General features: G+C 35.6%; 1 protein-coding gene across 1 annotated transcript; it reads left to right on the top strand.

The window, feature by feature from the left end:
- Positions 1–4,453: 4,453 nt before the first annotated feature.
- Positions 4,454–12,133, top strand: LOC130717845 (magnesium transporter MRS2-I). Its single transcript, XM_057568222.1, has 11 exons — positions 4,454–5,138; positions 5,248–5,277; positions 5,544–5,697; positions 5,873–5,994; positions 6,377–6,451; positions 8,659–8,883; positions 8,979–9,023; positions 11,239–11,283; positions 11,373–11,402; positions 11,505–11,624; positions 11,713–12,133. Exons 1-11 carry the CDS (start codon positions 4,890–4,892, stop codon positions 11,797–11,799), a joined length of 1,182 nt encoding a protein of 393 aa, XP_057424205.1. The 5' UTR covers positions 4,454–4,889; the 3' UTR covers positions 11,800–12,133.
- Positions 12,134–13,111: the final 978 nt, after the last annotated feature.

Here is a 13,111-nt window from a genome sequence, read left to right as displayed (position 1 = left end):
CCCTCACTTTTCTAAAGACCAAGGTCTTTAGTTTTAGTGATATGAATATAATTCCAAGGGGATGAAGGAAAAGCCAGCGTATATGAATAGCTCATCGAAAAAAAGAATTAAACAAGTTTGGGTGGAAATTTTTCTTAAGAAACCGTTAATAAAAGTACTACAATTCCTCAAATGAAGAGAAGGAAACAGATTTCTCAACTGGCGGAAGCATCCATGGAGGAGAGGTTTCGAGCATAGAATCATTACATGATTTTTTTTTTCAGTGTTATGGTTTGAAATTCATTTAGAATTAAACAGTTGTGAGGAAAGAAACTTATTCTGGAATTTGAAAGCAATGAAGAGATGATGAAGACCTTGGAAGAAGCTCAAGAATTCATGTTGTAAAATGTTGAGTATGACTCATGGATAATATCAAGGGGGCAAGGGGTGAGTGCAACTGATATGTTGATCAAACCAATCACAGTAACAAGTTCAAGTACCGTTTAGACTTATTACATGTTTGTCAGTGTTAAACAAGAACTACACACCTCTAATTGTTAGAATATGTTAATATGAACATTATATAGTGAATTTTTATAGGGTTTGATATTCTCGCCAAGGTGGAAATTATTGAGTATGACTTATGGCTAATGTTAAGGGTAGGGGTGGAAATAGGCCAGGCGGCTCGTCAGGGGCCTATGGCTCGGCTCGTCTGAGGCTCGGCCCGACCTGACTCGTTTATTAAAAAGGTCAGGCTTAGGCTTTTTAAAATGCTTGTTTAACTAAAAAGGTCAGGTCCAAACAATTAAAAAAAATCTATTTGACCTAATAGGCCGGCCTACTTATCTATTATTTTTATTAATAATGTAAATAAATATAATATAATTGTATATAATTTAGTTTTAGGTGTGTTTGTTTTAAATAATTGAGGTTTTGTTCTTTGAAATGCAATGATATACATGTTTATTTATTTGAAAAGAAAATGCAATGATATATAAAAAGGCCTATTAGCCCGCTAGCCTATTAGCCTGTTGGCCTAATGACCTTCTTTTTGTGAAATTTTATGTTAAATATGCTTTTAAGTAGGCTTGTAGGTCAGGCCAGGACAAGCCTCAAAATTTGGCATATTGATAGGATGTATGAATTCTCGAGAAGAGAGGAGTCATGGTGGTCACAGGCTAGGCTTGGGCCGCGAAAAGAGAATGCAGGCCAAAACTCGGCCCAGCCTATTTCCACCCCTAGTCAACGGGCAAGGATCTTTACAATTTCCTATTCTTGACTCCCTACTTTCCACTCCCCATATCCTCTAACTCAATTCGTGCATTATTATTAGCTAAGAGTTGAGGGTTACTCCACCCTTTATAAACACTTATCATCTATATATGTAAAGCACACTTGAGTTTAACATTAAATACATAAGCAGAAACTCAAGTGTGAACTATTAATTATCAACTTTTGATTTTCAAGAAAAAAAATTATCAACTTTTGAGTTTGTTATAAACATTAATTAATTTACTGTTCAAAAAATAAACATTAATTTGTTAAATATTAAATAAATAAATAAATAGAATTTCCCTACCTGCAGCTGACAAACGGCTCTCCTTCCAACCCTTGAGTTTCTTTCAGACTCAGTCTTGTACAAAATCAAAGACATGTTTCTTAGAACGACCAACAAAGGTAGGGAGACCAAGATATTTGGAATGACTATCAACAACTTTAACATATCATTTTGAAGGTAAAATATTATATTATTATGATTTTATTTTGTTATATAAAAAATAACCATAATCATTAAAAAAAATTATCAGCATATATGTTTTTTTTGAAAGTCAGCATACAGCTTAATGGTAGAAAAGTCACAATTCACTTTTATTAATTATTGTAATGTCAAATTAATACACTAGTTATTTTCGAAAAAAGTCACAATTTAATTTTTATTAATGTCGTCAATAACTATTAAATGAAATATTAATACATTAATTATTTTCAAAAATATAGAATTATTTAATATTTAAATTACTAAAAAAGCAGAAAATATAAATATGACATCATCTACGTACCTACTAATTATAGTGTGAGAGAGGAATCTTATGAAGAAAGGTATAGAATGAGAGGGTGATGAGATATTACTTTTTTAATTTTTTGTTTCAGAAATAGTATATAGTATATGATATGATTATGGTAATTGAATATTTTCGTAGATATTCTTTTTTTTATAGTACAATTTTCCATGTTTTTAAAAAATAATTTTCTTCAATATCACACGCAAAGACAAAAAAAAAAGAACAAATAAAAATATACTTAATTGATCATATTTTAAAAATTTCTTGATTATGCACCAGCACCCCCCCACCAAATTATTACGACATGGCAGTGAGTTCCGGAGCATTCGCAGCAAAAAATGTTTCACCTTTTGTGGTACCTGCAATTTCCACATCTTCTTCCTTGGGAAACTACTTGACATCGATGATCAGCCATGGCTGCCACCTTTCGCTATTGCAGCTGCCAATATAGAGATTTTACAGTGAAGATCCCATTGTGAGTCCACCGCCACACGAGTCTATCTTCCACTCCCGTCCAACTGACCGGTATGCTCTGAATTAAACGTGCTTCCTACTCATTAAACAACCTCTCAATCGGGTCAGCGTTCCACCTTCTGGGGAAATCACCATGCATGAGGTATGATACCGTTTGTACACATGTGTCCACCGAGACTGAGGACATCACCATACCATTGTTATCACCGGGGAGCCACGAGTCCTGCCACACTCGAATCTTGGTACCGTCCCAACCACCCACTTCGAACCATCCTGCACCTCCTTTTTGACTCCCTATATATTGCGCCACACATAGATGGGGTTATCGCCAATTCCCGACTCCATCATAGAGGATTTGGGAAAATAACGAGCCTTCCATACCCTGTGAAGAAGAGAATGCTGATTATAAGATATGCGCCACACTTGTTTAGCCAGCAAAGATATATTAAAGTCCTCTAGATCACGAAAGCCTATTCCTCCATGAGCTTTTGGCTTACAAAAGTCTTGCCATTTATTCTAGTGAATCTTCCGTTCTGTACCTCTTTGGCCCCACCAAAATTTAACACACATAGACTCCGTTTTTGGCAACTACTCGTGGGAATACGGAAGCAACTCATTATATAAGATGGAATTGTTTGTGCTACCGACTTCAAGAGAACCTCCTTCCCCGCCCTTGAAAGTGTTTGTTCCTTCCACCCTTTCAGCTTTTTCCACATCCTATCCTCCACCTTTGCAAAAATCTGCTTCTTGGACCATCCAATAATAGTTGACAAACCCAAGTACTTCTCATGAACTTCCACGACCTTAACCCCCATCCGGTCTCAGATCATATTTTTCCTATTATCAGGTACATTTTGGCTGAAGTTCACTTCTGACTTTTCTAGATTTACCAATTGCCCAGAAGCTCTTTCATAATCCTTGATCACCCTACACACAATCTTTGCTTCCTCTATTGTTGCTCTCGAAAATATTACGTTATCATCAGCAAAAAAGAGATGACTAATTTCCGGGGCACCACGAGCAACCACCACCCTGTGTAACCGCTTTTTCTTCATGTACTCCACTAACTATTAAATGCAATATTAATACATTAATTATTTTAAAAAATATAAAATTATTTAATATTTAAATTACTAAATCAGCAGAAAATATACATATGACATTATGAGAGAGAAAGCTTATAAAGAAAGATATAAAATGAGATGATGACACTTGTCAAAGTTGTCACTTTTTGATTTCAAAAATAATATATAGTATATGATATGATAATTTAATATTTTGTAGATATTTTATTTTAAGTATCTGTAGATATTCAAAACAGTTTAAAAGTTAATCAATTTTCCATTGTTTTTATATTTCAAAAAATTTCCATTGTTTTTAAAAAATAATTTTCTTCAATATCACACGCAAACACAGAAAAATATAAAAAAAAATTATCTTGTAAAAAAAACACATAGTTGATCATATTTTAAAGTTTTGGTGATTATTTATCAAAATAAAAAGATAAAAACAGATTTTTATTTTGAGATAGAAACAGATATATCCCAGTCACTTTTTCCTCCTGTAAAAAAAAAAAATCACAATCAAACTATTTGTGCTTTATAAAATCGTAATACTAAATTACTAACTAACCCCAATACAATTGGAAGAAAATCTTCCTTATCATAATAATAATTAATTCAAAATCTTAATACGATTTGTTACACTTACACGTCAAAACTGAATTGCATGGGAAACAAACACTTCCTCCAAACTGAATTGCCGTACCTTATGCCAGGTAGGGCCCTCTCCCATTCTTCATTTCCCATTTTACCCCTCATCCTCTCACGTTGTCACAACCTTATTGGCTAATTCAACGCGCCCTCACTGTAACACCCTGTACCACCCCACAGCTATAAAACCCTCACCACACCGTGACGTTCATATTTTCAAGTGTTTGCGTCGTTCTTCTTCTTCTTCTTCTTCGTCTCTACCCTCGCCTCTTTCCATTGCGTTTTTCCATTCACATATAGATACGTCAATGGAAGAAGAAGCGATGTAGCTTTGTTTGTTTCCCGGGAAAAGCAAAGAGAAAGGGAAGGAAAAGTTCCTTTTATATGGTTTTTGGTTTTTTTTTCCCTTTTCTGGTTGGTATCTGATTCCTCAGTCTGGTGTTGGAAAAAACAAATTTTGAGGTGGGACTCGAATACCCTTTTGGTGTTTGATGAAATGCGCAAAAGGGGTTTGAGAAATTTTGCTGCTGCTTCTGGTTCTTCTGATTTTGTTCTTCTGGTTGAATTGAATCGAGTTTTGAGTTTTTTTGGATTGAATTTGCTGCTCTGAATTGAAGTAGTTGGGGCATGTGATTTGGAAGGGTTTGTGATAGGGTAAGAGATGGCTCGGGATGGGAGCGTTCTCCCTGCGGACCCTCAGGCTGTGGCTGTGGTGAAGAAGAAGACACAATCTTCGAGAAGTTGGATTCTGTTTGATGCTGATGGCCAAGGCTCGTTGCTTGATGTGGACAAGTATGCTATAATGCACCGGGTTCAGATTCACGCACGTGATCTTAGAATCCTTGATCCCTTGCTCTCTTACCCCTCTACCATTCTGGGTCGTGAGAAGGCCATTGTTCTTAACTTGGAGGTGCATCATATGATTTTGATTTTGAGTTTTTGGCACATTTTGTTTTCTAATTGGGGGTTTGTTTTGAGATTTTGACTTTTTTTTCTTTTGTTGTTTTCATGACTTCCAGCATATTAAGGCAATTATTACTGCTGAAGAGGTTAGTCAGCTTTTCTCTGCTTGTAATAGTGTGCCAATTTGTGGATTGTGGATGGTGAATGAAGTGTTTAGTTTTAAACCTTTGTTATAATGGACAAAAGTTGTTGAGAAACAGTTGCATTAGTACATAATGTTAATTTGAAAGAGGTAAGAGAGCAAGGGTTTAAAAGGGAATTCAACCTCTGGTCTTTTGTTGAATGTATAATTTTTTCTTGAGATTGTAGTGGCTTTTCTTCTTCACCTGATTGTAACTAAATTGTTGTATAGGTTTTGCTGCGAGATCCAACAGATGAAAATGTTGTCCCGGTTGTTGAGGAACTGCAAAGGCGGTTGCCTAAAGTAAGCTCCCTTCATCAACAGCAAGGAGATGGTCAAGAGTATGTTAGTAGTCAACATGATACTGAAGCAGCTGAAGAAGATGGTAGGTTAGATAAAAGTGAACCATGGTTAAATAACAAACTTAGTTGGTGCATTCGTTCCTTGTAGAAACCTGTCTTTTTATTTGCTTTGTTTCATTCCCTTCATAATGAATTTATTAGAATTCTCTAACAATATATTCCCCTCTGTATCTGAATGATCTATATTATGCAATTCAGAGTCACCCTTTGAATTCCGGGCCTTAGAGGTGGCTTTAGAAGCCATTTGTAGTTTCCTTGCTGCACGCACAACAGAATTGGAGATGGCTGCCTATCCTGCATTAGATGAACTTACCTCCAAGGTACATATGTGATTGAATTACTTATCTTCTTGTTTCTTTTGTCTTGTTTTCATTTAAATCTGAGACATCCTTCTGGTCCCTACACTTTCCTCAAATACATGATAAGCCAATGCTTCTTGAGAGTAGCTGAGGGCATTTTTCTTACCCTCAGTTCAAATATCTATGTTTTTTTATTTCTTATACTGATCAATTATCATGATTGAGTTGTTCATCTTAATTGTGATTGCTTTCTTTAAGAAGGTTTCTGTTTCTTGGCCTGAAATGTGGATGCTCTAGTTCCACATTTGAACCTTTTTGAGGAATCTATGTTTATTCTTCTGCTCTTTTCATTTCTTGTCATTTTTTTGAAGTCGTGAACTTTTTGAATTATTGCAATCTGCAGATTAGTAGTCGTAATTTGGACAGAGTTCGTAAACTGAAGAGTGCCATGACAAGGCTGACTGCTAGGGTTCAAAAGGTATGTCAAGTTTAGTAAAAAATCGTGTATTGAGAAACACATTTGCTTATATATGAATATATTCTGCACTTTCTGCTCTGAATCCTGTTGATATTTTTGAACTTTTTTAAACTGGGAAAGATTATTGATAAGAATAAGATGAACAGAAATTTTATTTGATTAAAGAGAAGAGTTTTCTCTCATGACACATACATAATTTGTAGAATTCGAGAGCCAGTTCTCTCCTACTAACTTGAACAGAGTTTCTGAATGACCAACCCCATCTAACTGCCCTCTATCTATAACCACTCCAATCAGTTTATTTAAATATATAACTAGCAGAAACTACCCACAACTATATGAGTAACACAAACTACCCATAACTGACTCAACTAACAATAACTCTCCCTAACTTCCCAACCACCCAGCGGTCTAACCCCCTGTACCCATGCCAGTAACCACTGCGCCCTTTGTGGCTGTGCCAGTGACCATTGCGCCCCCTGTGGCCCCCCCTTCCTTTCTGCGGCTGTGCACTTTAGTTATTAGGGTTCGCTCCCTATCAATTATTCATTTGTATGATGATGCATGAAGCTATGAGATGCTCTCACATTTAAGATTTCAATTGGTCTTGGGGAATAGCTGAGTTTTTAAAAAATATCTAATTAGCGGCAGTAGAAGTTAATGTCGACAGGGAAAACATATTAATCTATGAGATATGTTTTTCTTTTTTCAAGATTCTACATGTTTTTGAAACAGTTTAGGCTGCTTATGTTTCTAATTTAAAGAGATTTACATTGAGGGATTGGCATATTTAAGTACCAATTCCGTCCTGTTTAAGTTCAAATTGGTTTGTTAAATTATAATTGAATTGATTCTAAATAATACTTAGTTTGTCTAACATCTTGTTTTTAACTATTTCAACATCAAATATTCTTCCTTGGTATTTGAATTATTCTTATTATCTCATACCAAGGTTTGCATGGGAACTTCAATCATTGATCTTCCCCTGTTGTTACAATGTTCTTGTTAGTGAGTACCCTCTACTTATGGTTAAGACTTAAGAGCCTTTAATTCCTTCTATTAAATGCCTTCAGTTACTTGAAGAAGGAAGCAAAATTTGTTTATTGAGTTCCCAATAGATGATATGCTTTGCTTTTCATTTTTTCTTTCTATTTTTGATTCCTTAAGTATTGCCCTAAGAGCATCTATTGTAAGCAACTTCGGATCCAATTGCAAGTTATGAGCATAGAGCCCCACATTATAAGTATGAGATTTTCGTGTCGGGTTTGTAAGGCCTTGGGTATTCCAAGTTCAACGGCTAGCTTTTTCAGTATGGTTCTCCCAAGGTTCTTATCAATTTGTATTTGTATTAAAGCCTTCCACTATGCTTCTCAGCTGCAAACGAGCGGTGTGGGTGGCGACATTGGCATTGCCGCATTTTCCCAGGACTAAACAAAAGGCTAGTGCACAGATGACCCAAATAAGCGTAAGAGCTGCAGAGCGTGGTGGGTTGTTAGGATTCATGTGCAAGTAGGAGATTGGAGTCCCATATCAGAAGTATAGGATTTTGGTGTGGGGTTTATAAACCCTTGGGCTCTCCTACAACAGTGGCCAAAGTGCTATCAAATTCCTATGATGAAGCATAACCCTAATATAACTCCTAAATACCATTTCCTTCTGTTCCACACCAAGATGATTGTTGATTTTCGAACAGTGAAATTTAATGTTAATATCTTGGTAACAAAGATAGGATTTCCCATTCTTGTGACCTCTGCAGCTTAGTAACCAAGTCGTTGGGTTTTGCTTGAATGTGAACTTCAGGAACTTTCACGATCTCCGTACTGAATAGTGTGAACAGATCATTGTGTTCAGCTCATTTATGATTGTAGTTTAAAGTTGTAGATTTGTTTCTCTGCACTGCTTCCCATAACCAAAATATATTTGTTCAGAAGAAATTCATTCATATACTGTATTAGCTTACTCAACCGATTATTACATGTCATTCTTGCATTTTGTCATCTCCTTTGTACATAGAATACAATTTTGTTTGTCAAGTCATAGATAATTAACTTCTATCTGTCATGACTCCAACAACATTGTGCCAAATTGTGAATGATGGACTTTGTAAACCCTAAGTTGACTGTAAACTTCCTAGATCAGTTTTAAATGAAATACAGCATATATTCATTGTTTCCTCTTCCATTAACAGTTCTTGTTACCTGCTACAGGTCAGAGATGAGCTTGAACAACTTCTGGATGATGATGATGATATGGCTGACCTTTACTTGTCAAGAAAGGCTGGTTCATCATCACCAGTTAGTGGATCAGGTGCTGCTAATTGGTTTGGTGGCTCCCCCACCATTGGATCAAAGATATCAAGAGCAAGTAGAGCAAGTTTAGCAACAGTTCGTTTTGATGAAAATGATGTGGAAGAGCTTGAAATGTTACTTGAGGTTATTACCTTATTTACTTTGAAAGTAGTAGGACAGAATATTCCATTTTTTGTTTTAAATAAAAGATCAATATATGGTGTGTGTTCATTTCACAGGCTTATTTCATGCAAATTGATGGCACATTTAACAAGTTAACCACTGTAAGTATCATCTTTGGGCAATTTAAATCTTAATTTTTGTATATGGCTGATACATGCTGGATAGAGTATTTTGGAGGATTATGGTGAAAAATTATGGGTTAATGTTTGACTCGGTAATATGTAATTTATAGCCTATGATCCTTTTTTACTAATGTAGTTACTTGAAGGTGGATAAAATGATTGGCCTTTTGGGTAAAGACTTAGTTGTGCTAGAAAGCATCTTGAAGTTTGACGAAATTGATACTCTTAATGTATATTTGAAGTTGAGATACTGATCTGCATGAGAGGTTACAAATACATGAATATATAGAGTGGCTTTAGCTACAGGAGAAACTATCACTCTAAGTAACTGTAACAACTCTAACTGACTTTCTAACAGTTCTAACAGAAGCTAGGATAGAAATCCTGTGCATACAAGACTATGAATCGGCCGTGTTGGCCTTGGCTAGAAGGTCCAAGATATACTCAAGTTTGAGTGAGAAGAAGAGAATCCTTGGAAACACGCTGGACTTCAACACGAAGGGAATAATTGAAGTTACCTAATTTCTTGAGAGAAAAAATTGAGCCCAGTTGAGTGATAAACCTTTGAATGAGGAAGTGGAGTTGCCAGTGACAATGATGTCATCTACATAAACCAGAATGTAAAGAACACTGTGATTAGCAGAGTAAACAAATAGAGAAGGGTCAAATTTCCCTGTAGTAAACCAAATTGAATTATGGAAGAATGGAGCTGGTCAAACTGTTGGAAAGTCCCACGTTGACTAGAGATATGGGTAAATAGGTCCTTATATAGGCTAGAGCAACTCTCACCCCTAAGCTAGCTTTAGGGGTAGAGTTAGGCCTAACCAAAATTCTAATATGATATCCGAGCTTAGTTAGATTCATTTATTGGAGAGTGGAGACCACCTATATATAGGTCACCTGCATATGCTCATTCGCCCAAATTCCACATTCTAGATGTTCAACTCTGGGTGTGAGGGCCTAAGGGGTGTATTGGGAAGTCCCAATCCTTATATAGGGTTAAGCAACACACACCCCTAAGCTAGCTATTGGAGTACAGTTAGGCCTAACCCAAATTTAATACAAACCAAACCCATGGGCTTGTTGGAGGCCATACAAGGCCTTGTGCAATCTGCATACCAAGGAGCAGTCAGGGGCCTCAAAACTATAAGGCTGGGACATGTACCTCTATTTCAAGAGTCCATTCAGAAAAGCATTGTCAACATCCAGCTTCTGCAAAGGTCACCGATAAAAAGAGTGCAAGAGTGAGTACAATCCTAATAGTAGCAGGCTTGATAATAGGTGTTCTTATAGTCAAAACTAGGTTGTTGATGAAATCCTTTGGCAACCAACCGAGTGTTTTATTTATTTATAGTGCCATCCAGGTTTTCCTTAAATCATTTACAATCAATTGGTTCCCAGTTGGGAGGCAAGGGCACAAGAGATGAAGTTGAGTTTCTTTGCAAAGATTCAAACTCATCATTGGTAGCAAACCAGTGAGGTTCAGCCAGGGTCTGTTTTGCCTTTGGTGCTACTGGTGGAGTTGCTGATGGAGTGGCCTGAGCAAGATTAGCAGACAATCTATGGAAGGTTTATTGTTCTATTCAACTTGGACTCCGTAAGCTAAAGCAATGCTTCAATTTCATCAATGCTTAGGGCTGGAAACTTGTTACTCATATTTACTAAGTTGAATAGTGACTCATACTTAGAGGGAAGACCTTCAAGAATCACATCAACCTGCTCCTTGAGGCTGACCAGGCCTCCAATGGAATAGAGAGAATGAGAAATTCTTTTGAATCTAAGGAAGAATTCTTCCCACTCTTCATTTATCAAGAGAGGTGGTCTTCAATTCAATGCGCAAACGATGCGCCTTAGTCTCAGTTTGAATCAAACGGGGCACGCTTGGATCTCTGTTGTACCCCTTTTTCCTCTATAATTGGATATCATTTGGATAAAAGTTTTTCATGCTTTCAAGATCCCTAAATTTATTCATGTGAGAAGTGTTAGAGATTCTACACCTAATAGGTTAACCTTTTGTATATAAGGGTCTCAAAACTAGAGCACTCTTTTGATCTTTGCTTAGCCTCTGAAATTTGGTTTTCTAACTTTTATAGATTTATGTGAACTCTGATTTTGTTGTTCGAAATAGCTTTACCTCATAGCAGCTTAATATTATACATTTCTAATTACTTTTTTTTTTTCTTTTCGTATAAAGCTGCGAGAATATATTGATGATACTGAAGATTATATTAATATTCAAGTAAGTAACAAGCAATTTAGTGGTAATTCTAATATTGATTGGTATTTGGTGAATGACTTGTCATGAGTGAGTTTTTTTCCATTTTGCAGCTTGACAACCATCGTAATCAGCTGATTCAGGTGGCTTTAATGTTTCTGAATATCAGTGTCCTGTATTGTATTTTATTTCAAGTTTGCTGAACCTTTTAATATTTATATACATCTTCTTCAACACTTATGCAGTTAGAGCTATTTCTTAGCTCTGGAACCGTTTGCCTATCTTTCTACTCCTTGGTGGCTGCTATTTTCGGCATGAATATCCCATATAGTTGGAATGATAACCATGGTTTCATGTTCAAATGGGTAAGCAAACTACCTCTATTTATGTGGCTGCAAAAAATTTAACTTAATATTCTGCACTAAGAATAAAATATATCATATTTATTCACAGGTAGTTATCGTCTCAGGAGTATTTTCTGCTATCATGTTTCTCTTGATTATTGTCTATGCTCGCAAAAAGGGGTTGGTCGGATCATGAAAATCAATCTGCTGGAAATGGGGTGCAGAGAATAAACTATAGCACTTCCGGTATAATGACTTATGTTGCAGAGGTGATTCAGGATTTTGTGAATTACTAGTAATAACAACTGTTAAAGGATCTGCTGGGAGCATAGCTCTAGGAGACCCAATGTTTATATCAATTGAAGCAGTTGTTTGGATTCAAGCATCAAAGCAGAACTCTAAAAATAGTCTACAGAGTACAGATTCAAAGTGGATTCTGGATTTTGAATAATTTTTAACACCTTGATACATGTGATTAAATGGAAATTAGAAACACCTATGAATTATTATTTTTATCTTTTTCTTATTGATCTTTCATCTTATAAGATTATTTTATTTTAGATAAAACTAAATTTGACTTTATTTTTCTACAATTTATGTTAATTAATTATTTGGTGTTGGGATTTGGGAGTTTTCCGTGGTGGGGGTGTTGGATTGAGGGGAGGAGGACGAGGAGAAGGAAGGGGGTGGTGCAGGGTTTTGGAGGAGGAGGAGGAGGAAAAGGAAGAGAAGGAAGGGGGGGAGGAGGAGGAAGAAGGAAAAGAGAAGGAAGGGGATGGAAGAGGAAATTGGAATTCCAATGTATGGGAGGCCGCATGGCATCTGACTGGATTAATGAATTTACAGCATGGATTGATAATTGGGTTAAAAATTATCCATGTCATAATTATGATGTCATCAGGGACTATTTCCAATAAAAATAATTTTTAAGGAACAAAAATCTATGAAATTTTTTTAGGGGATTAATTTCAATTTACCATTATTTTATAGGGACTAAAAACATATTGAAGCGTAATTTTAATTTTAATTAAAGTATAAATATATTTTTTAATTTAGTGGAAATCAATTCGATGCTTGTGTAAACCAATTTTACACTTACTGTGGATACCTCTTTAATTCTGATTATTAATAAAAAGAGTTCCTTGAATTAATAGCAAAATTTATTAATTATTAATGACACTTTATTTACTATTTATCTCAACTATTAATAATGAGAAAACACTACAAAAGTTTATGAGTTTAATTACTATATTAGTATGTGTAAAAGAATTTTATACACTCTTCCAATTAAGATCCACCAATTAACCATGTGATATTCAAGTTTGAATTAAAAATATTTTAAATAGATAATAAAGACATGTGATTGAATGCACGCGTGTTGGTTTTCAAGTAGTTTTAGATTAAATAGTAGTGTGGGTCGGCTGGGAAGCCAATGTAATGATTTCCTAAACAAGTGATTATTCGAGGAAAGGACTTTGATCCTTAATGAAGGTTCTTAAGACACTCAA

Source organism: Lotus japonicus, chromosome 5, assembly GCF_012489685.1.
Source record: "Lotus japonicus ecotype B-129 chromosome 5, LjGifu_v1.2".
In the NCBI taxonomy this organism is placed as follows: Eukaryota; Viridiplantae; Streptophyta; class Magnoliopsida; order Fabales; family Fabaceae; genus Lotus; species Lotus japonicus.
The sequence above is the reverse complement of the archived record's forward strand: the minus strand, read 5'-3'. Positions and strand labels throughout refer to the sequence as shown.